The 26,164-nt window shown below is 45.6% G+C and overlaps 1 protein-coding gene across 2 annotated transcripts in view; it reads right to left on the bottom strand.

Annotated features, from left to right (window-relative positions):
* The window catches only part of GRAMD4 (GRAM domain containing 4), a 150,190-nt gene that overhangs the window by 71,077 nt on the left and 52,949 nt on the right, over positions 1–26,164 (bottom strand). For both annotated transcript variants that reach the window (XM_040412259.1, XM_040412250.1), the window contains exons 3-4: positions 21,762–21,882; positions 1,063–1,183 (exon numbers count right to left, since the gene is read on the bottom strand). In XM_040412259.1, coding sequence (XP_040268193.1) covers positions 1,063–1,183; positions 21,762–21,882 — 242 coding nt within the window. The remainder of the gene's footprint in view (positions 1–1,062; positions 1,184–21,761; positions 21,883–26,164) is intronic.

The following is a 26,164-nucleotide window of genomic DNA, read 5'->3' on the forward strand; positions in this document are numbered from 1 at the left end:
GCAATGCTCTCTCTAGTCTGTCAGATCCTGTGCCCAGAATTGTCTCCTCACTGCCTGCTGCATTTAGCCAGTATGTGCAGCTGAAGGGGTTAAGAATCTTAGGAGAGAGAGAGAGCAGACGGCAGTGAAGGGGGGCGTGGCCAGCACAGTGAGGTCTCATTTACAGGCTTGTAAACGACCTTTATCAGAGCAGGGAGAGAAGCTGACATCACAGGTCATGTGACCCTCAGTGAAATCTGAGAAACCAGCCACTGGAGATAAAGTGAGTTAATTGGAAAGCTGTTACATTTGCTTAGTTAGGAACATAGAAAGAACAAAAAAATAACTCGGATAACCCCTTTAATATAATTTTTTACAAAACTTTTATAAAAAAAGTCACTAAAAGCGAGGTTTTAAAACTGCCAAGACTCCATGCTCCCACTCTGCTTTGTGCTGAGCACATAACAATGAACAGCAGTAATTATTAAGGCTAGTTTCACACTAGTGCTTTTAGATCCAGCATGCTGTTTCAGCTGAGATGGCCGCACATGCTCAGTTTTATCCATCAACTGCCTCCTGAGCTGTGATAGGGAGAGCTGACACACGCCCTCTTAGCTCAAGCAGAAAAGACACTCCCCTGAGCTGTGATGGGGAGAGCTGAGACACGCCCCCTTAGCTGCAGCAGAGAAGACACTCCCCTTGGGCTGTGATAGGGAGAGCTGAGACACGCCCCCTTAGCTGCAGCAGAGAAGACACTCCCCTTGGGCTGCCAGCTTGATATAAATCTAGCAGAGCAATGAATGAGGAGATCTCTGGATCCATGTTAGGTACAGGACTGGTTCTAGCTTTGGTAGAAAGAAATTGTCATGTACTATATGATGTGTGATTCTTTTTTTTCCACATTATTCACGGGAGAACCCCTTTAAGTTACAATAAGGAGAGAAAAATAAATCGATTACAAGTTTCACTGAATCTTTTTCCATAAAGCTATATATTAATCTGCTCCGCTCCTCCTGCTCTATAACATGCTGCAGACTGCATTTTGTGGCGACAGGTCCTCTTTAAAACTTGAGTTTACATTACCTTGCTTTCGTCAATTCAGTCATCTTCTGTTCCAGTTCAACCCTTTTTTGCCTTTCCTTTTCCAGGTCCTGCTTTAACGCTTCAATGTTGGTCTCTTCCCGTAGCTTCCTGAGCTCTTCCTCTGTGACAAATCAAAAAAAAAGGGGGGGAATAAAAATTTGAGATCAGTAAAAATTTATACAGTTGTCCCTCAAGATACAATATTTTCTACAATGGTCTTTCCTGGGCCATCACAAGTTGAAACTAGACCCAACATACAACGCCTCAGACTCCGATGCAACCAAACAACAACAACGCCATTTCTCTGGTAAATCATATGTATAAGTTGTTTACAGTGTAGTGCGGCACTACATGTCCTGTACGGTCTGGGCCGGGGTAAGCTGCTCCTTTATAAGTGGGGTAAAGGGCAGCCCCATTTTATTTTTCTGGTACACTGTGTGCTATACAGGACTCTAAGGAAGTTCCTGTCCTAGTCATAGAAAGTTACCGTATTTACAGCTTTCCACATGTATCCATGACTGTTATATGAAAGGACATGCTTTTACTGGATTAGTTATCTGCTTATTTTTCTTAAAACCTTCATTTTCTCTTATTTTGGGGTCTTTGAATCAATTCCCCTTTTTTTTTTATAGAGTTATGGATGCAAGTTACAATGGTTTCAAACATTAAAGGGGTTGTCTCACTTCAGCAAGTGGGATTCATCATGTAGAGAAAGCTAATAAAAGGCACTTACTAATGTATTGTGATTGTCCATATTGCTTCCTTTGCTAGCTGGATTAATTTTCCATCACATTATACACTGTTTGTTTCCATGGTTACGACCACTCTGCAATCCATCAGTGGTAGTCGTGCTTGCACACAACTACAGGAAAAAGTATCGGCCTCTCTGGTCGCCAGGACAGTGGGAGCGCACATAGGTCGTCGCTTTTTCCTATAGTGTACAAGCACGGCCACCACTGATGGATTGCAGGGTGGTCATAACCCCTGGAAACGAGCGGTGTATAATGTGATGGAAAACTTAATCCAGCCAGCAAAGGTGGCAACATGGACAATTACATACAGTTGCAAGAAAAAGTATGTGAACCCTTTGGAATTATATGGATTTCTGCACAAATTGGTCATAAAATGTGATCTGATCTTCATCTAAGTCACAACAATAGACTATCACAGTCTGCTTAAACTAATAACACACAAAGAATTAAATGTTACCATGTTTTTATTGAACACACCATGTAAACATTCACAGTGCAGGTGGAAAAAGTATGTGAACCCCTAGACTAATGACATCTCCAAGAGCTAATTGGAGTGAGGTGTCAGCCAACTAGAGTCCAATCAATGAGATGAGATTAGAGGTGTTGGTTACAGCTGCCCTGCCCTATAAAAAACACACACCAGTTCTGGGTTTGCTTTTCACAAGAAGCATTGCCTGATGTGAATGATGCCTCGCACAAAAGAGCTCTCAGAAGACCTACGATTAAGAATTGTTGACTTGCATAAAGCTGGGAAGGGTTATAAAAGTATCTCCAAAAGCCTTGCTGTTCATCAGTCCACGGTAAGACAAATTGTCTATAAATGGAGAAAGTTCAGCACTGCTGCTACTCTCCCTAGGAGTGGCCGTCCTGTAAAGATGACTGCAAGAGCACAGCGCAGACTGCTCAATGAGGTGAAGAAGAATCCTAGAGTGTCAGCTAAAGACTTACAGAAGTCTCTGGCATATGATTACACCCCTGTTAGCGAATCTACGATACGTAAAACACTAAACAAGAATAGATTTCATGGGAGGATACCACCGAGGAAGCCACTGCTGTCCAAAAAAAACTGCTGTCCAAAAAAACATTGCTGCATGTTTACAGTTTGCACAAGAGCACCTGGATGTTCCACAGCAGTACTGGTAAAATATTCTGTGGACAGATGAAACCAAAGTGGAGTTGTTTGGAAGAAACACACAACACTATGTGTGGAGAAAAAGAGGCACAGCACACCAACATCAAAACCTCATCCCAACTGTGAAGTATGGTGGTGGGGGCATCATGGTTTGGGGCTGCTTTGCTGCATCAAGGTCTGGACGGATTGCTATCATCAAAGGAAAAATGAATTCCCAAGTTTATCAAGACATTTTGCAGGAGAACTTAAGGCCATCTGTCCACCAGCTGAAGCTCAACAGAAGATGGGTGTTGCAACAGGACAACGACCCAAAACATAGACGTAAATCAACAACAGAATGGCTTAAACAGAAGAAAATACGCCTTCTGGAGTGGCCCAGTCAGAGTCCTGACCTCAACCCGATTGAGATGCTGTGGCATGACCTCAAGAAAGCGATTCACACCAGACATTCCAAGAATACTCCTGACCGTTGTGCACGTCTGATCTGCAACTACAGGAAACGTTTGGTTGAAGTTATTGCTGCCAAAGGAGGTTCAACCAGTTATTAAATCCAAGGGTTCATTCAATAAAAGAATCTTAGGAGATTATTACAACAGTCACATGTTGTGGATCTGGATGATGACATCACGCAGTGATAACCACCAGGCTTGCCTGTAGATCTAGGGAGCAGCAACCTTCGGCACTCCAGCTGCTGTGAAACTACAACACCCAGCATGCACACTTGCTCAGCTGTTCTTGTAACTCCTAAAAAAGTGAAAGGAGGATACTGGGAGTAGTAGTTTCAGCACAGCTGGAGAGGCAGAGGTTGCTGATCCCTGATCTAGAGGCTGTCATTTTGTGTTATGCTTGATCTTGCTATAAAGAGGAGTTTGTCTTCCATGACCCATTGCATCTCATGCCACCAGATAATGCCACAAAATTGCCACCACCGCTGTGGTTATTGGATTATACAGAGGGACTGTATGTCCTGGAGGCTGTAAATGGCCACATGCAGTCCTTGTAGCACCATGTGGCGCCGCATTACAGAAGAAATCCTTATAGCGCACAATATCCCTAGCTCAGCGTCTGATGGAACATGCTGCAATGAATTATCCTTGATGGATTCATAGGAAAGCTGACAGGTGACCTAGGTAGAGGTCTACGGGTGACAGGTCGGTCCGTTATGGAGGTCTCCTGTTGGCGTGTCCCCCGCTGACTTCTATAAGCAGGAGTCTGAAGCGCTCAGCCACTTTTCCTCACTGCTGAGCGCGGTAGTGAAGACAGTCCCCTAGACCTTCTATTGAGGCTGTCTTCAGTACCGCACTCAGCAGGGAGGAGAGCCGGCGCTCGCGGAGGCTTCAGACTCATCATTATAGAGAAAAACAAGGCGCTCAGACCACCACTAAATTTCCCAGCAAGGCCACTTACCCCGCCAGTGAGGATCGCGCGCCTCCTTCCTCACTTCAGAGCGGTGTGCCATAAGCTCCGGCAGCCGCTCAAACTGACCAATCACAAAGCTCCTCACTGTAAGGAGCCTTGTTATTGGTTGTTTCAGGCAGCAGCAGCATCGCTGCGCTGCCTGTGCCGTTCACAGCGCTCACTGCGCTGTTGAATGACAGGGAAAAGTCTAAGGCGTATTGGTACGCCTTAGACTTTTTCCAGGGAGTAAAATGGCCTGAACAGGCGTCTATGACGCTTGTACAGGCGTTATTGCGACCTCTGTCCAGGATCATAGTATATGGAGGAAAGGCAGAAATGGCTTGAATTTCAGATACCCCTCTAGCCGAAGTTATAGCAAAAAGGAAGGTCAACTTGTAAGAGAGAATCTTAATAGAAATGTCACTTAATGGTTCAAATGGTGAGATAGAGCTGTAAGAACTGTATTCAGATCCCAAGGAGGGGACAAGGATCTGAGGGAAGGATGTGCCCTAGAGGCAGCCGATAAAAATCTCCTGACCCAGGGATGCTCTGCTAATTTTAAATTTTAAAAAAAGTAACTCAGGGCGGCTACCTGGACCTTCAAGGTTGAAGCTTTAAGATGTATGACCTAAAAAGGAAGAGAATACATTCCAGACCTTTATATATTTTTTAGAGGTAACCTCTTTTTTACTCTTCAGCATTGTGGAAACCACCTTATCTGACAAGTCCCTTGCTAACCAGATTTTCCTCTCAACATCCATGCCAACAAGTGAAGTATTTCTGGATCGGGGTGAAGAAGTGGACCCTGAAAAAAGAGATCTTCCGTCAACGGTAAGGTGAAGGGAGGGTAAATTGCCAGTTTCTGCAGACTCGAATACCATGACCTCTTGGGCCATTTTGGGGCTATTAAGATGATCGAGGCTCCCTCTTTCTGTACTTTGTTTAACACCTGAGGGATAAGGCAGAAGGGAGGGAAGGCGTACCACAATTCCAGACTCCAGTCTTGGGCTAACCCATCCAGTGCCAATGGGTTGTCCAAAAAATGTAGGGAGAAAAATCTTTCTACCTTACTGTTGGATCGGGAGGCAAACAGGTCCACTGTTGGTAGACCATACTTCTGAATTACTTGACAGAAGACTTCTTTGTTCAAGCACCAATCTCCCTGCCTTACGGGGACTCTGCTTAAAAAGTCCACTACAGTATTTTCCTTCCCTTTCAGGTGTATTGCAGAAAGGAAGAGTCTCCTTGATTCCGCTAAACAGAAAATTTCCTGACATAAATGAAGAAAGGAGGATACGAAGGGAAGAGCTTTGTACTGAAGATGTAATAACTTCCCCTGAACCCATACTGCAGTTCTTAAAAACTTTTGGGGGGCAGGATGAATTGGGACATGATTATTGGGCAGACTAGATGGGCCAAATGGTTCTTATCTGCCGACACATTCTATGTTTCTATAGTATGCGTCCTCTAGGTTCAGGCTTGCTATCCAGCACCCCTGGAAGAGAAGATTCAACGTAGATTTGATTGTTTCCATCCTGAACTTTTTGTACAGTAGGGATTTGTTCAGTCTTTTGAGATTTAGTACAACCCTGAAAGACCCATTCGGTTTCTTTACTAGGAACAAAGGGGAATAAAAAACCCTTGCCTCTTTCTGCTAGGGGAACTGGGCAAAGAACTCCCTTGTGTAACAGGGAAAAAACCTCTGACTGCAGTGCCTCCCTCTTTTCTTGGGGCAGACTGTCTGGACAAAAAGATCTTCTGGATAAGAAACTCCAGTCGGAATCCTTTTTCTTTTAAATTTTAAATCCATTTGTTTTGGGACACAGATTTCCAAGCTGGAAGGAAATGAGACAGTCTTCCTCCCAGCTGACTTCTGGCATCATTGAGATTTGTCTTTGGGTTTGTTGTCCTGGGTTCTCAACAGCAAACCCCCAGACTTCCTAGAGAATCTGTCTTTCATTTCTATTACTTTGCTTGTTCTTTTGACGGATAAACATATGATCCAGCTCACCTCCGTCGTAGAGTATATGGTCCCGGCTCCAGAGGCCCTAGGGGAGTGTTCCCGTGGCAGGCTGCAGGTAGGGAGAAAGAAGGTCCCGGAGACAAATAGAGTTCCTCTATCAGCTTTCCTTTAATTTTCGCATAAAGTTGACAGACATCACCACCCTCCACATGACAATGTTGACGCGTTTCGGGTAGACACCCTTAGTCGTAACATACGACTAAGGTGTCTACCCGAAACGCGTCAACATTATGTCATGTGGAGGGTGGTGATGTCTGTCAACTTTATGCGAAAATTAAAGGAAAGCTGATAGAGGAACTCTATTTGTCTCCGGGACCTTCTTTCTCCTTACCTGCAGCTTGTTCTTTTGACTTTTGAAACCGGCCTGACATTTGCGAAAAAAAATTAAATTCTGCGGAACTGGAAACTTCTTTTTGTTGTCCGAGGCTCTCTAGAATCTCATCAAGAGAAGAGCCAAAAAGTCTAGAGCCTTCACATGGGAGTGAGCAAAGTCTAGACTTTCAGCCCTGATCTCCTCTCCAAGACCTAAGCCATACAGCCCGCCTGGCTGCGTTTGACAAAGCCGAAAATCTCCCTACATCAGTGGAGGCGTCCGCCCAAAAATCTGCTGCCTTATGAAAGGTTGGTAGAGAAGCAAGTAAATCTTCCCTTGCGGTTTAGTCTCTGATGTGGGATTCTAACTGACCCAGCCATAACCTTAAAGACCTAGACACCCATGAGAGGCCACAATAGCTGGTCTGAGACTTGTCGATGCCCATTCCTATGACCGCCGAAGATAAATATCCACCTTTTTATCTAAGGGATCTCCTAAACAGCCTAGGTCTTCAAAAGGAAGGTCTGATCTCCTGGCAATGTTGGCTACCGATGCATCAACTAAAGGTGCCTTGTCCCATGCGCTAGAGACGGATTCCTCAAACAGGTATTTACTAGAATTTGGGATCCTTCGGCTTTGCCTGAAGGATTTTAAAGAGGATTTAACTTCTGACCGCACTAAGGCTTTAATGGATTTTGAAAAGCTATGGGATTCTTCCATCACTAGCTCATCAATACATGATTGACAGGGTGGCTTAACGTAAGTAGAGGACAGGGGCACTTTACACCCCCCACATTCTTTATGCTTGGTTTTCCCAGAGGCTTTTTTAGGAACTTTAGCAACCTACAAACAAAAAAGCATACAAAACCCAGCATACAACACGCCTCGAGGTTACCACGGAGTCGGCGTGTCCGGTATCACCTGGATCCAAGATAATATGCATCTGCTCCAGATACTGCACAACACTGTGTGCGTCCACGGCTGGCTGCCTCCTCCTGCTGCCGTATTTTTTTCAACACACCTCGGCTCCTTCCCATGTCCTGTTTTTAAAAGGACCGCCTAATCCACGCTCTCATACTTCCAGCTCCAGCGGCACCACCGGAAGTGACGTCTATGCGCCGGAAGCGCTTGATATTGCGCATGCGCCGAGCATCTCTGAGCCTCGATCCGCCATTTTGGCAATGGGACGCCGGCGCTACCACAGCCATGAACCGGCAGCCGCCTGAACACGGCCACAGCGGCTCCCCAAGATGCCTGGGAGGGTGCAGGATAAAAGGAAGACTTAGGCAACTGCTCCGCTGAGAGATTTGCATCACCAGGGATGGGTCCAGTTACGGTATGGTAGACCCTGGCCTTCCCCAGCCATCCGAGGAGAGAACCAAAAAGAAAGGGAACTCCTCAAGTACCTTGTATCCGGAGGACAGGAAACCTGAACTGAGGTGTGGTGGGGGTGTGAACCTTTTTATCTCATCAGATTTCCTGTCCTGGATAGGAGGTCCCGGTCACATGGGTGCCGTAATGGGTGAGGGGAAAACATACCCTTAGGCCTCTTTCACATGACCATATGGCTTTTCCAGTGTTTTGCGGTCCGTTTTTCACGGATCGGTTGTTCCGTTTTTAGTTTCCATTGCGTTTCCGTTTCTCTGTATGGCATATATAGTATACAGTAATTACACAGAAAAAATTGATTGCGGGCAATAATAGGACATGTTCTAGCTTTCAACAAAACGGAAAAATGGAAATGCGGAAACGGAGTACTTTTTTTATTTTTTTTGCGGAACCGTTGAAATAAAAAGGTTCCGTATACAGAACGCAAAAAACGGCCCGTAAACGGGGGGAAAAAAAACAAACGGTCGTGTGAAAGAGGCCTTAGGGTAACTCTCCAAGAACAGGGGTCCGCCCTATTTTTTACTCCCTTGAATGGTGAAATATATTTGAGCTGCCGCACAGGACTGGTTTAAATTATATTACAGAAGTAGAAATACTGAAGAGGAGGGGAAGTGGTTAAAACTTATCCCCAATCCACAGGATCTGATCAGTGAGGGTCTGACCACTGGGACCCACCCCAATCACAAGGTGCTGGGGTCTTCGGAGTGAAGGAGCACTGTACTCTGCTTCTCTTCAGCAGGCTTGGCGTTGAATAGAGTGGCATCAGACATGCATGACCCCCTCTTCATTCACTTCAGGGACTCTGGAACCTTATTCTTCTGATGTGGATAAGGGATAAGTATAACCATTCATAATGTACAGTGTTGCAACTGAACTTACTATTGGGTGCAGAATGGTGATGTGAAACCCTACTCGGGGCTTATAATGTTAATGAACATGCTGTATCACCTGAATTTGCATCCATGGTGCCTTAGTTGTAAGAGCCTCTTACTGGTAGTAGGATTTCACAAATAAAGAGGACAAAACACGTGTTATAGTCACTAAAGCAAAACCCACATTTATTCAGCATTTACAATTAATGCCAATCTAAGGAAATCACATAGATCCGATGAGGATATGTTTTATGACGCTTAAATCTAGCAAATCAGAGAAAATGGATATTCATGTATAATGAAGTCATGAGTCATAGAAATCGGTAATTAGTGATCTGGATTATTTAATACTTAACTTTTACTTTTTAATATAGAATAAATGGGATAGATCCCTCAAAATAACAATAGGCTGAATACACAAAACCGTTTCCAATGCCCCACAGTCAGGGAGGGGTACTTGGTGAAAACGGTAACAACTGTGTCCACACTTATTCAGGTAGTGTCGGACACAGGAGGTAACAAGAGCTGGTATGCACTAGTACCCAGACAATAGAACGGGTCGGCGGCAGTCAATATGTGCCGGCACCACGTGTGTGTAAAAAAGCTGAATACACAATACCGTTTTCCACTTCCCCAAGGTGGAGGGGGGGGGGGGGCTGTGAGAGAACGGTAACAGCTGTGTCCTCACTGGTTCAAAGAATGTGGGACACTGGGGGTAACAGGAACAGGTATGTACTGGTACCCGAGCCGCACAATAAATAAGGTATCAGCATTGAAATACGCTAACACCTTATATACCGATGGCAAACATATAATGCAGACAGGTATTTCACAGCATGAACAAAATGCACAACAACACACAACAAAACAACAGAGAACATATAATGATATGGGTGTCAAAGGAAACCGTGCAACACGGTATACACAGTTACACCCAACACATATGGTGCGCGGCGGCACCGCTGAAAAACCAGGTGTCCTACCCTACAGATGGTGGATACTCCGGACACCTTTGTTTCGATGTTTCTGATCAGGGTGGTCCACTTCGGCAGTTCGAGAGTCAGCACACTGTAAAGGGATCACAGGAAGATGTTCCTTACTATCCCTAGTCGACCCTCAGGACCCTACGATAACCCTTTGGTCTAACCACGGGGTATCCCACTAGTTGGGTCCCCGTCCGGAACCTAACCCTGGAATTGTGGTCCCTGTTTGGCCCTGAGAAGATCCCTACATGCACGTTTCTGAGGCAAAGAAAAAAACAATCCTCTCATCAGGGGAGTATATATAGAATGGGCCAGAAGATGTAAATTATTTGCTGGAGATAATATAGTCACCAGCAAATGCAGAAGCCACCAGGAGCAATGGCTCCCAGGTGGAGTGGAGTGCACAGATAGGTGCACAACATATAGGGAAAAGGAAAGGGGAGCAGATGAAACAACCCCCTCCCTTCTTGCAGTACGCAGGTTGAGGCCGCAGGCATAGATATTACCTGGTCTTTGCAGGAGCGCGCCTCCCTTTTAAAGCGTTGCGTCAGCATGTCCGTGCGACGCGCGCTATAATGACGTCAGCCATCGCCAGGTATGGCGGCGGCCCGTGATGACGTCTGCCCTCACATAATGTGATCATGGCAAACGTCATGCCCTCACGCCGTATGAACATGGCGCGTGCGCATTAACATAAGCGCGACGCGCGATGTAATGACGTGATGTGATCACGTGAGTAGATGCAGGACGTCTAGGCGGCGCATGCGTGAAACAATCTACCAGGATCCAAAGTACAGCTCATATGGGGCGATGCTTGCGCCTGCGCCATGATGCCCACAGAAGAGCATGACGTTTTTATGCTACCATAAGTGACGTACGGAAAAGGTTCCACAGTATAGACAATATGGATATGGAGACACTTTGCACCAGATGTACACTGTGGACCTATATAGGGCATAAAGTGGACACAATATGGATATACATTCGGTCCGTGTATACAGGCATATTGATGTATAGGCACCGTATAGGAGTGTATCTATGGGCAACGGGACATATGTCCATAAAATGCACATCCAGGCAACCCCGATATGGGTATATGTTGGTTAGTTAATATTTCTTGCGGTTTTAATGTTTTAATTTACCGGCATTGGCTAGAAAAGTGACCCAAAAGCGGATAGTAGGCACCACACAAGGTGTAACCCATTCCTCCAAATTAAGAAAGGGGGGGGGGGGGGGGGGGGGGAAAAAAGTAGGGTTTTTTTCCCGTTGTATTTTTGGGGAGGACAAAATCTTCATTTGGGACGGCACTATAGAAAGCAGCCAAAATGGAGATGTTCATTCCGGCCTCTAGGGGATACCGTGTCGAGTTGGAAAGTCCAGCGTGCTTCCCGCTGTAGTAGGAGACGGTCCCAATGCGATTTCCATTGTGTTGTTTATAATGAATTAACCTCTCCATTACACTTCTGCACAAAATATCATAAATTATATCGCTGTGGACTGCAATCAGAGTAAAGCAAAAAACTATACTAAAGCTCACCTTTAAAAAGCATATATTGATGAAGAGTGCTTTTCAGCTTTGCAAATTTTATATATTATCCCATTAAAGTTTACATTATTCCCTGTACTTTGACATCACTGTGTATCCTGTTGCCTGTACTGTGACATCACTGTGTTTGCACATTATTCCCTCTGACATCATTGTGTGTACCTTGCTCCCTGTACTGTACCGCACCTGTGCATGTTACTTCTTGTACTGTGACGTCACTGTGTGTGCAGGTAACTCTTTGTACTGTGACATCTCTGTGTGGGCACATTGTCATTATTGTGACATCACTGTGTGTACAATATTACCTTTACTGTGACATCACTGTGTATGCAGGTAACTCTTTGTACGGTGACATCTGTGTGGGCACATTACCATTATTGTGAGATCCCTGTGTGGGCACATTATTACCATTATTGTGACACTGTTTGTGCAAGTTATTCCCTGTATGTGACATCACTGTGTACTGTGACATCACTGTGTATCTGCACAATATTTCCTTTACTGTGACATCACTGTGTACATGTTGCTCCCTCTACTTTGACATCACTGTGTTCACGCAAGTCACTGTACTGTAACCTCATTCTGCGCGCCCATTACTACCCGCACTGTGACATCACTGTGTATGTTACTCCATGCTGTGACATCACTGTTACTGTTGAGCGAATCAAACTGTCCGAAGTGGACTTTGTCCGAATTTCAGGGAAAATTTGATTCGTCACATAGCCAAATCTCCTCGTGCTTCGTGATAACGAATCGATTTTCCCTGAAATGGGGTAAAAAAATAAAAATAAACACACTTATCTGCGTTTGAAGAGCCCATCATTGCCATCTTGAGTGAAGATCCCGCGCGAAATCTCATGCACGCTGACGTATGACGTCACAACGCCGGCCAATGTAATGAGGTCAACACGCGCTGCGTTGGATCTTCAATCAAGATGGCAGTGGCGGACTCTTCACGATCAAATGGATGAGGCAAGTATGATTTTATTTTATTTTTTGTTATTACAGACCTTAATATTTATGTCAGATGCCACGATCAGTGATGAACGCAGTATCTGAGTGCCTGGGAGCAGCGCAATCGCTGTTCACGGTCATTGCACCCACTATTTACAAAAAATTTGCTTCATCTGCTTCGAAGTAATTCATCACAAAGCTAATTTTTTTGTAAAAATCGGTAAAGAAGCTGAATCGGATTTTGAAGAACTTCGCTCATCTCTAATCACTGTGTGTTCAGATTAGTCACTACACACACATCAAGCAGCTCCAACGAAAAGCACATCATGGTTGTTCAGCTATACTCCAACACTCGCTCAGTACCCTCCATGCATTTTCCCCCACACATTATCCTATCCATGCCATTGGTAGTATTTTGCATACCATCTTAACGCTCTCTTTCAATTCTGAACAGGAATTTCTGTGTTGTCTAATAACTGTTCACATGTAATGTGCTGCGTCCCTCCCAGTACATTTTTGTTCTACATTTCGGTTAGTCTATATAAGGCTTGAAGTAACAATAGGTCATCTGTATCTGAGGAAGAAGGCGGACCGCCTCAAACACATTATACCTGCTTGATCTTCATTTTTAACTCCGTTTTAACTTTTTTTGGTCAATTACGTGTGGTCTCACTTTCTGATAGCACCTGGTAAAACCTTTTGTTCTATCCCTCCCTGTGACATCACTGTTTGTACACCTTATTCCCCTAAGGGTATATGTACATGGTGCGTATTAGATGTGGATTTTCTGTGTGGGTTTCCGTGTGAATACTCTGCAGCATAAGACGGTACCAGCTACAGGAAGTGGGTGATATTTTCGAAATATCATCTACATGGTGCAGAAATTGTGTGCTCGGAAACTGACATGTTGATTTTGAAATCCACAACATGTCAATTCTACGGATTCTAAGAGCAGATGTCATCCTTTGCAATGTAAATGGCGAGATCTCAGAAAAATCTGTGTTCAAATCTGAGCGGAAAATCTGCATAAACAACACTACAGTGTATGTGAGATCAGAGTTTGTGCACGTTGCTCCCTGCACTGCGACATCATTGCGTGTACACATTACTCCCTGTACTGCGACATCACTGCGTGTGCACAATACTCCCTGTACTGCGACATCACTGCGTGTGCACAATACTCCCTGTACTGCGACATCACTGCGTGTGCACAATACTCCCTGTACTGCGACATCACTGCGTGTGCACAATACTCCCTGTACTCCGACATCACTGCGTGTGCACAATACTCCCTGTACTGCGACATCACTGCGTGTGCACAATACTCCCTGTACTGCGACATCACTGCGTGTGCACAATACTCCCTGTACTGCGACATCACTGCGTGTGCACAATACTCCCTGTACTGCGACATCACTGCGTGTGCACAATACTCCCTGTACTGCGACATCACTGCGTGTGCACAATACTCCCTGTACTGCGACATCACTGCGTGTGCACAATACTCCCTGTACTGCGACATCACTGCGTGTGCACAATACTCCCTGTACTGCGACATCACTGCGTGTGCACAATACTCCCTGTACTGCGACATCACTGCGTGTACACAATACTCCCTGTACTGCGACATCACTGCATGTGCACGTTACTCCCTGTACTGCGACATCACTGCGTGTACACAATACTCCCTGTACTGCGACATCACTGCGTGTACACAATACTCCCTGTACTGCGACATCACTGCGTGTACACAATACTCCCTGTACTGCGACATCACTGCGTGTACACAATACTCCCTGTACTGCGACATCACTGCGTGTACACAATACTCCCTGTACTGCGACATCACTGCGTGTACACAATACTCCCTGTACTGCGACATCACTGCGTGTACACAATACTCCCTGTACTGCGACATCACTGCGTGTACACAATACTCCCTGTACTGCGACATCACTGCGTGTACACAATACTCCCTGTACTGCGACATCACTGCGTGTACACAATACTCCCTGTACTGCGACATCACTGCGTGTACACAATACTCCCTGTACTGCGACATCACTGCGTGTACACAATACTCCCTGTACTGCGACATCACTGCGTGTACACAATACTCCCTGTACTGCGACATCACTGCATGTGCACGTTACTCCCTGTACTGTGACAGCAGTGTGTGTACACAATACTCCCTGTACTGCGACATCACTGCGTGTACACAATACTCCCTGTACTGCGACATCACTGCGTGTGCACAATACTCCCTGTACTGTGACATCACTGCGTGTGCACAATACTCCCTGCACTGCGACATCACTGTGTGTATACACATTACTCCCTGTACTGTGACATCACTGCGTGTGTATGTTACTCCCTGTATAGTGACATCACTGCGTGTGCGCGTTACTTCCTGTACTGCGACATCACTGCGTGTGCACGTTACTCCCTGCACTGCGACATCACTGTGTGTATACACATTACTCCCTGTACTGTGACATCACTGCGTGTGTATGTTACTCCCTGTATAGTGACATCACTGCATGTGCACGTTACTCCCTGCACTGTGACATCAGTGTGTGTACACATTACTCCCTGTACTGCGACATCACTGTGTGTACACAATACTCCCTGTACTGTGACATCACTGTGTGTATACACATTACTCCCTGTACTGTGACATCACTGCGTGTGTATGTTACTCCCTGTATAGTGACATCACTGCGTGTGCGCGTTACTTCCTGTACTGCGACATCACTGCGTGTGCACGTTACTCCCTGTACTGTGACATCACTGCGTGAGTATGTTACTCCCTGTATAGTGACATCACTGTGTGTGTACATTACTCATTGTACTGTGACATCACTGTGTGTGCACGTTACTCAACGTACTGTGACATCACTGTGTGTGTACGTTACTCATTGTACTGTGACATCACTGTGTGTGTACGTTACTCATTGTACTGTGACATCACTGCGTGTGTATGTTACTCCCTGTATAGTGACATCACTGTGTGTGTACATTACTCATTGTACTGTGACATCACTGTGTGTGCACGTTACTCAACGTACTGTGACATCACTGTGTGTGCACGTTACTCATTGTACTGTGACATCAATGTGTGCACGTTGCTCGCTGCACGTGGGACAATTAGAATAATAATAGACACCACCTCTTGGTCTGTACAGATCATTTTACTGAAGTTACCTGTAATGATATCCCCTCTGTGTATAGATAAGACAGGATCCACCATTCACAGCAGGTGATCGTACAATGACCTCTGCACAGGTTACAGAGCATGCCTAGAAACCTCTCCCATATAAGTCAATAGGGTCCCCTCCTGTCCATTGTGCAGGGATGGACTGGGAACTTAAAGGGCAGCCCCAGCAGAACCGAATACCAGTGTTACACCATATAGTGCCATATACTGCTCCAGTAGACACCAATACCACAGTGCAGCACAAAATACTGCCACCCACGCTGCAGTACTTAACTATCACTGTACTGATGACAAAAGTTGAATTCTGGAGTGTGCCTGCAGCCACCGGCCAAGTGCAGTATTTGATGCTTCTAGTATTAATTAATGCTGAGAGGATCAAATAGTTATGTACCTGAGAGCTCAGACAGCACCCTGGGCATCGGCCCATGAAGAAATTTCCCTATAGAGTCTATGGCCAATCTGCCCCTGCTATTGTGTCTATGGCCCATGTGGCTGCCATAAAGCAATTTTCTTAACGCTTTCTAAATACTGTTAAGAACAGCTCAGGCAAGATGGCCGCCCCCATAATCATGTTCAGGGAATAGAATAAAATTTAAAAAAATCTGAAAATAAAAACTGATTTGAAAAAATGGATATGTTATTTGGTTTTTACTGGCAGATACATTTTTTGTGACACATATCCTTTAACTGCCGTTTCAGGTTCTTTTTCAGGATCAGCTGCCATGTGGAATAACACTATTTCTGACAATTGCATGACTTGTATCTATCCTGGGTGGAGGCTAGCTGGGATCATGTCTGCCCATATACAGGACATGAAGAAACACGGGCTCTTGCTTTCAGCATTAATAATGGAAGTCATTACACCGCAAAACTAAGCCGTTAAGGGCAGCAAATCACTAGCAAGCAGCAGTCTCCGGCAGCCCTTCCTCCCCTCCCCTTTCCATCGACTTAGATGTAATCTGATCCTTCAGTGAGTAAGCAGGCAGAACCTCCTCACTGGAGATGGATCTGAGCAGTGAACTGAGACTTCATGAAGAGGAGGGAGAGCCTAGTACAGGGAGAAGAAAGCATTTTTCTCTGATATGATAGATTACAAAGTTTTTTATATTTGCCTGTACTATTGGTTTTAGATTTTATTTTTCAATACATGAGCAGTTAAACTATAGGTGCTTACAGATTATCAGAAAATACCAACACTGAAAACTCGAGTAAAAAGCAGTTTCCTATCATCTGTGAGAGCTTGGAGGAAATGTGGGTCTCTTTCATAAGTGGGCCAGACCATAGCAGCCCAGCAGACATTTCTTCAAGAGCCTGAAACACAATGTCAAAATGAGATTTCTCTAAAACATGACAGCAGCATAGACTTGAGATGCTCTTACACGTTGAATAGATGTCAGCCTAATAACCAACAGCTATCACTCCCTACTCTCCCCGACACATACATGCTTGGCTCGGTGGCTTATCTCCCAGGAGAAAAAAAAACAACGATTGGGCGTTGAACGTCAAGGCACCAAACCTTCTCTAACATCATCTTTCAGGAGAGAGAGTTGGGCGCTCCCGATACATTTTAGATTGCTGGCTGGTACCGTCAAAAACAGCAGGTTTGGCAACAACAGTCTATGGGTGCATTCACACAACTAAGTATTTTGCAGTCAAAATATGGATGATGTCCATGTGACGTCTGTGCTGCAACCGTTTTTTCCCCCGGACATATTGACTTAAAGAGAACCTGGACATGCTCCACCTTTTTTGAGGTGCTGCCGAAAGGAACTACGGATGCAGACAGCACACACTGTCCGCATCTTTTGCGGCCTCATTGAAATTAGTGGGTCTGCACCCGTTCCGCAAATTTGCGGACTCATTCATACGGCCGTCTGAATGAGCCCTTACTATGTTGTGCTAATCCTGGATTATTTCTACTAGAAGTTTCTGAATGACTTGCTAGCAGTCTGCAGTAAAGGGGGTGTCCCTGCACAGTCTGACAATGGCAGCACTGATTAGAGTCAGATTGTGCAGGTACAACCCCCCCCCCCTTCCCCCTCCAACTGGTTACCACCTCTCTGTACCCTTACTGAAGGCTACTAGCAATTCATTCATAACTTCTAGTAGAAATAACAGAGGAATGGTACAACATAGAGACATAAGAATAGATGCTCCAGAATAGTTAGTACATGGGGAATGCATGGAGCTAATAAAACAGGCATGTCAGGAGCGGTGACAGGTCCTCTTTAAATAGGTCCATGAACCACATTTTGCGGCCGAGTATAGGACGTGTTCTATCTTTTGTGGAACGGACATATGGATGCGGAAAGCACACAGATGTCTACCATGTGCTTTCCACATCTATATGTAAATTCCACAAAAGACAGAACATGTCCCATTCTTGGCTGTCAATGGGTTCACAAAAAAATATATACCGTATTTTTCGCTTTATAAGACGCACTTTTTTCCCCCCAAAAGTGGGGGGGGAAATGGCCGTGCGTCTTATAAAGCAGATACCGGATACTTCGCTGGCCGTTATGCTGCACAGCGCGGCCAGCGAAGTATCAGTGTGGAGGGAGGAGGCGGGGACACTCATGGCAGGGCCCGGTGCAGTGACTCTACTCTAATACACGCCCCGCAACTGTTAAATACATTCAATCCGATCTACCTATATCTAAATGTATACCGCACTGTTCGGTACCTACGGTACTACAGTAAGTATAGCATTAAGACGGCGCAGACAGGCAGCTCCCTCGGTCATGCGCCGCCTGCCCCAGCTCCCTCCTCATGCGCCGCCTGCCCCTTCATTCATAAAGTGAGATAAGCAGGCAGGCGGCGCATGAGGAGGGAGCTGCGGCAGGCGGCGCATGACCGAGGGAGCTGCCGGCCCCGCCATGAGTGTCCCTCCACACTGATACTTCGCTGGCGGCGTATGACCGAGGGAGCTGCTGGTCGGCGCCGTCTTAAAGGGAACCTGTCACCGGTATTTTGGGTATAGAGCTGAGGACATGGGTTGCTAGATGGCCGCTAGCACATCCGCAATATCCAGTCCCCATAGCTCTGTGTGCTTTTTTTTTTTTTAGACATATGCAAATAAACCTGAGATGAGTCAGAGCTTGAAAATATGACTTCTCTGGTCACACAAGTAAGATATGACTCTTATGTTAATTTGAATCAAATCGGGGTTTTTTTACACAATAAAAGCACACAGAGCTATGGGGAATTGCTATTGCAGATGTGATAGTGGCCATATAGCAACCCATGTCCCCAGCTCTATACCCAAAATCCCGGTGACAGGTTCCCTTTAATGCTATACTTACGGTACTACAGTAAGTACCGAACAGTGCTGTATACATTTAGATATAGGTAGATCGGATTGAATGTATTTAACAGTTGCGGGGCCCGGTGTATTAGAGTAGAGTCACTGCACCGAGCCCCGCCATGAGTGTCTCCGCCTCCTCCCTCCACACTGATGCATCTGATCCCCCCCATCAGTGTCATCCACAGATCCCCCCCATCAGTGTCATCCACAGATCCCCCCCATCAGTGTCATCCACAGATCCCCCCCATCAGTGTCATCCACAGATCCCCCCCATCAGTGTCATCCACAGATCCCCCCCATCAGTGTCATCCACAGATCCCCCCCATCAGTGTCATCCACAGATCCCCCCCATCAGTGTCATCCACAGATCCCCCCCATCAGTGTCATCCACAGATCCCCCCCATCAGTGTCATCCACAGATCCCCCCCATCAGTGTCATCCACAGATCCCCCCCATCAGTGTCATCCACAGATCCCCCCCATCAGTGTCATCCACAGATCCCCCCCATCAGTGTCATCCACTAATCCCCCCCCCATCAGTGTCATCCACAGATCCCCCCCATCAGTGTCATCCACAGATCCCCCCCATCAGTGTCATCCACAGATCCTCCCCATCAGTGTCATCCACAGATCCCCCCCATCAGTGTCATCCACAGATCCCCCCATCAGTGTCATCCACAGATCCCCCATAACAGTGCATCATCCACAGATCCCCCAATAACAGTGCATCATCCACAGATCCCCCAATAACAGTGCATCATCCACAGATCCCCCCATAACAGTGCATCATCCACAGATCCCCCCATAACAGTGCATCATCCACAGATCCCCCCATAACAGTGCATCATCCACAGATCCCCCCATAACAGTGCGGCATCCACAGACCACCATTAGTTCAAAACCTACCAAAAGCACACCTTTTGGTTCAAAATATTATTTTCTTATTTTCCTCCTCAAAAACCTAGGTGCATCTTACCATCAGGTGCATCTTATAAAGCGAAAAATACGGTATATATTAAAGTCAAAACACGAACATCATCCTTATTTTGCGGACCGCAAATACATACGGTCGTGTGAATGCAGGTCCTTCGGGGGAAAGAGTATGATGCCCCCGATAGTGCCGTCCCTCACAGTTTGATGCCTCCTTAATGTCTTTTCTCACAATATGATGCCCCCTTAGTGTCCCTGTGCAGTTTGATGCTCCTAGGATGCTACTAAGTGGCCTGTTCAGCAGGATGTCTCAGCACAGCAGGATGTCCCTTAAGTGCCCCACACAGAATGAGGCCTCCTTAACTGGCCCCCACACAAAGCGATGTCCTCTAAGCGCCCGCTACTCAATATTATGACCCCTTAAGTGACCCCCACACCCAATGATGCCCCCTTGAGTTCCTCAATCTCAGAGAGGTGGCCCCCAGAGTAAGGCCCCATCATACTGTGTGATGCCCCCTAAGTGGCTCCCACACAGTATGAGGTCCTCTTCAAGGGGTTGTCTGACATTCAGCAAATGGCCGCAGGTTGAGCATGCCCGTCATAAGGTATGCCCCCTTGTTTGTCAAGTCTTTGGTGCTGTCCACACAGAGGTCATGTCTATAAAATGGCTGCTGATGGAGGGTCATGTCACCAGGCAAATTACCTCCATGTGATGTCTCCTCTGTTCAAATGTACTGCACCTGACATCTGCACTTGTTCTGTTGGGAGTTTGGTGCAGTGTGTTAGAATGGAGGAGACATAACCATTTACCTGGTCACATGACCCTCCACCAAAGATATCAGCATTTTGACTACCCTAGACCACCAGGGACATTACCTATCATTGCAAGGGAAGTTTATATCTGCCAATTTTCCACAGAGATAGCAGAAAAGACAGAGCCCTGAGTGGTCTGTATCCATCCCTGGTGTATGTATATATTAATTTTATTGACCAATATTGCCAAGATTTAACGGAAAATAATGACACTGGAAATTGACGTACAACTCCAAGGCAGATAAATACATGAGAGAGAGGGAGTCCCACTGCATATAGTCAAAATTAACCTCACTCCCATCCACAGCCTTTCAGTGACCCTTGGGCCACTCTCCCACGTGTTTTTTATTTTCCTACAATGCATTCCGTCCAATATCCAGGGCAGAGTCCTAGAACAACAACATATTCTCTATACTCCTTGCTCCTTAATTGTACAAAGGTTGAGAACACAAAATGAAGTTTTAATAAAGCAAACAATGACACAGCATAAGCACATAATGATATCCGCGGCCCGTCATACATGTCAGTGTAAGGGTACTTTCACACTTGCGGCAGAGGATTCCGGCAGGCAGTTCCGTCGCCAAACAGATGCATTTGCGAAACCGATCCGGATGCGGATCAGTCTCACAAAAGCATTGCAGTAACGGATCAGTCTTTCCGGTTGTCATCCGGAAAAACGGAACCGGTATTTATTTATTTTTCTCATTTTTAAAGGACTCAGCATTACTGCATTTTAATGGAAATTAATGCCGAATCCGGCATACCGGCAAGTGTTCAGGATTTTTGGCCGGAGAGAAAACTGCAGCATGCTGCGGTATTTTCTCCGGCCAAAAAACGTAAGATGCATCCTGAACGGAATGTTCTCCATTCAGACTGCATTAGGATAAAACTGGTCAGTTTCTTTCCGGTATTGAGCCCCCGAGGACAGAACTCAATACCAGAAAACTTTAAGGCAAGTGTGAAGGTACCCTAAGGCGCTGAACCACCATAGTAAAACCCAAAAATGTATTCTGGTCATACACTGCTAGCAGGCATAAAGACTTAATATAGTTTTCCAGGATACAGTGTACTTACGCAAAAAGTGCTTTTCCAGTAAGGCAATTTCCAGATGCCCCTTAACCTCATTGAGTCGGTCAGCCTCGGTCCGGTTATAGTCTGCTATCCCAGAAGCCATGATGATGGTATCTGAACTAGCCTATGGAAGAGTTAAACAGCAATCAGTCAAATGCAGCATCGCCAGGCTTTCATAAAGCAAGCCTACAGTATGTACATGAGAACTGAGGATACAACTACTCCAATTACTTCTGAATCAGGCAGACTGGTAAATAAGGAAGGGGTGTCACGTAAAGTGGAAAAGCAGCATTCTGTCGAGGTCCAAACTACTCCAGGCACGCAGGCGCAGACAAGCAAAGCCAGCATTCCTGCAGCAAGGGAGGCACGGACGTCAGCGAAGCTGTATATATTGATAGGGAGGGACCCGAGTGAAAACACTGCAGGGCTGCAAGACTCCGACCTGGATGGGATAGCATTGTCTATCCATTTTCTCAGGGGGAGAGTAACGTTCCAAACAAGAAAAGAAAAGATACTGCTCAATGAAGGAGAGGCAATTCACTCATATGCAGAGTTATGCTCATAGGCTATCAGGAGCTGGGATATTAGAAATGATAGCAATATTCCCCACAGGGGAAGGATCTTGTGTTTGTCCTTAGGTTGGAGTCGATCATGTTCTCCTAATAAGTAAATGCGACAAGTCACACATGTTGCTGCTATACTGATGTATACATTAGAAACACAAGCTCAGCAAACTAGATTACCTTGTAGGGTAGACATTTTATTATACTGTTATGCACAGACATGCGGTACATTTTTCTTTTATCACTTGTACAAATGTCCATAAATGGTGTCTCTGAGCTGATGGAATGGGTCCACCATATTGATGGCCTATGATCAGGATAGGCCATCAACATCAGATCGGTGGGTGTCTGACCCCTGGCTCCCTTTATTGTTTACACTGTATATATACTTACTAGTGGCTATTTATCGAATTCACGCCAATATCAGCAATACTGCAATGGTCTGCACAGAGCAGAGTAAAAAATTAACCTCTTCATGCAGTGCTCACACATCCAGGGAGGGGGGACGACGACAAACAGTTGATAGTTACCTATCTTAAAGTGGGTGCCCATGCCCGTATCAACTTATCAAATCCCCACCAACCCTGCATACTTACCTGCTCCTCAACACTCGGTTCTGGGTTAGGGTCTTCTTCAAACTTTCAGGACCAACATATCAACAGCGGGTACAGACGGGGGTCACATGGTCTGCTGCAGTCAATGTCTGGCTGAAGAGGTTATTTACTCTGTACCCGATGTTAACATGCGGAACTGGAATTTCAGAGAAGATCCTAGAAGCCAGAACCATGCGTCAAAGAGCCCCAAGTTAGGTTTTTTTTATTTCTATCCACTACATTTCTCCTCTTTATTCATATATAAAGCGCATTCGTTGGGAAAATTGTTCTTTTGTCACTGCATCACATAAACTTTTTGTTAACACAATTCAAGGTATAGTGTTATTGGGATTTTAAATTTTTTTTTATTATTCGACTAGGTAACTACCGTATTTTTTTGGACTAGAAGACGCATTTGGTCCCCAAAAAATGTGGGAAAACTGGCAATGTGTCTTATAGTCGGAATGGTAATAAAACACTTCCATTATGGAAGCGATCATTAGCATGTGGGAGGCACGGGAAGGTGAAGGCAGCACTGCGCTGGCTGTACTCACCTTCCCTGGTTTTCTTTCAGGTCCCCGTTGCGGCATCTTAATCGTACACAGCGGCAGGACGCAGTGCACGTAGGCGTGTCAGGTAACAGTACATAGAGGGACCCGGAAGAAGGGTTGCGGAGCAAGCAAGGTTTTTATTTATTTTTTATGTCTGATCTGAGGTCTGATGGAGGCTGGGGGTGCGATCTGAGGCTGAGAAGGGCTGGAGGGCCTGAATGGGGGTCTAATATGAGGCTGATGGGGCTGGGGGGTCTGATCTGAGGCTGATTTGTGGCTAATGGAGACTGGGGGGGGGGGGGGTCTTATCTGCGACCGATGGAGCTTGGGGGTCTGATCTGAGGTCTGATGGAAAATATATTTATTTATTTTCCTCCTCCAAATACTAGGTGCGTCTTTTTGTTCAAAAAACATCTGCTGTCCTGGAAGTTGCGGTCTCAATCATACGGACAGTGCTCATTGAGCTCTGTGTATACAGGTACAGAGAGGGTAAAAGCGGTTTAAAAAAACTGCCCTTTTTGTAGCACTGTGGACTAAAGCCCCCTAAAGAGAACCTTGTATAATAAAAGTATTTTTTAAACTCAATATTCATAGAAAACAATTTAAGAATTTGTTGTAATTTCAGTAGTACTATGCCACTGAGGAATATAAAACTTTGTCCTTCTGTAGCACAGACGGATAAAACTCTCCTTTTGTTACCATATTTTACTGCAGGTGCGAGGGGCAGATGTTATCTGTTAGTAAAATAGTAGATTAATAGAATTGGGATAACAATATGGAAGCTCTACTGTTCTCTTGATAGGCCTAGATAAAGATGAACACAGAAGAGCACTGTACTTATCAGTGTAATGTACACTGCTCAAAAAAATAAAGGGAACACAAAAATAACATCCTAGATCTGAGTTAATTAAATATTCTTCTGAAATACTTTGTTCTTTACATAGTTGAATGTGCTGACAACAAAATCACACAAAAATAAAAGAATGGAAATCAGATTTTTCAACCCATGGAGGTCTGGATTTGGAGTCACACTCAAAATTAAAGTGGGAAAACACACTACAGGCTGATCCAACTTTGATGTAATGTCCTTAAAACAAGTCAAAATGAGGCTCAGTAGTGTGTGTGGCCTCCACGTGCCTGTATGACCTCCCTACAACGCCTGTGCATGCTCCTGATGAGGTGGAGGACGGTCTCCTGAGGGATCTCCTCCCAGACCTGGACTAAAGCATCTGCCAACTCCTGGACAGTCTGTGGTGCAACGTGACGTTGGTGGATAGAGCGAGACATGATGTCCCAGATGTGCTCAATTGGATTCAGGTCTGGGGAACGGGCGGGCCAGTCCATAGCATCAATGCCTTCGTCTTGCAGGAACTGCTGACACACTCCAGCCACATGAGGTCTAGCATTGTCTTGCATTAGCAGGAACCCAGGGCCAACCGCACCAGCATATGGTCTCACAAGGGGTCTGAGGATCTCATCTCGGTACCTAATGGCAGTCAGGCTACCTCTGGCGAGCACATGGAGGGCTGTGCGGCCCTCCAAGGAAATGCCACCCCACACAATTACTGACCCAATGCCAAATCGGTCATGCTGGAGGATGTTGCAGGCAGCAGAACGTTCTCCACGGCGTCTCCAGACTCTGTCACGTCTGTCACATGTGCTCAGTTTGAACCTGCTTTCATCTGTGAAAAGCACAGGGCGCCAGTGGCGAATTTGCCAATCTTGGTGTTCTCTGGCAAATGCCAAACGTCCTGCACGGTGTTGGGCTGTAAGCACAACCCCCACCTGTGGACGTCGGGCCCTCATATCACCCTCATGGAGTCTGTTTCTGACCGTTTGAGCAGACACATGCACATTTGTGGCCTGCTGGAGGTCATTTTGCAGGGCTCTGGCAGTGCTCCTCCTGTTCCTCCTTGCACAAAGGCAGAGGTAGCGGTCCTGCTGCTGGGTTGTTGGCCTCCTCCACGTCTCCTGATAGCGCCTCCATGCTCTGGACACTACGCTGACAGACACAGCAAACCTTCTTGCCACAGCTCGCATTGATGTGCCATCCTGGATAAGCTGCACTACCTGAGCCACTTGTGTGGGTTGTAGACTCCGTCTCATGCTACCACTAGAGTGAAAGCACCGCCAGCATTTAAAAGTGACCAAAACATCAGCCAGGAAGCATAGGAACTGAGAAGTGTCTGTGGTCACCACCTGCAGAACCACTCCTTTATTGGGGGTGTCTTGCTAATTGCCTATAATTTCCACCTGTTGTCTATCCCATTTGCACAACAGCATGTGAAATTGATTGTCACTCAGTGTTGCTTCCTAAGTGGACAGTTTGATTTCACAGAAGTGTGATTGACTTGGAGTTACATTGTGTTGTTTAAGTGTTCCCTTTATTTTTTTGAGCAGTGTATGAAGCTCTGATTGTGTCACTCATCCATCTTCCCTCTCTGGTCACAGTGAATGGTAAATGAGTAAGAAAGTCAACCAATGCTGTTTGCTGTGCTAAAAATACATAGAATATTCACATATAGGTCGTTAATATTTGATTTAAAAAAAAAGTTAAATGGTAGTGTTTCTTTAATGGCTGCCATCTGTAGTAATTAAGCGTTTAAACACTGCATAAACGCATATAGACAGGGAACTGCATTTCTTATATAGTAAGTTCCAACAGATATATATGGGCAGCATGGTGGCTCAGTGGTTAG

Source organism: Bufo bufo, chromosome 1 (genome assembly GCF_905171765.1).
Source record: "Bufo bufo chromosome 1, aBufBuf1.1, whole genome shotgun sequence".
In the NCBI taxonomy this organism is placed as follows: domain Eukaryota; kingdom Metazoa; phylum Chordata; class Amphibia; order Anura; family Bufonidae; genus Bufo; species Bufo bufo.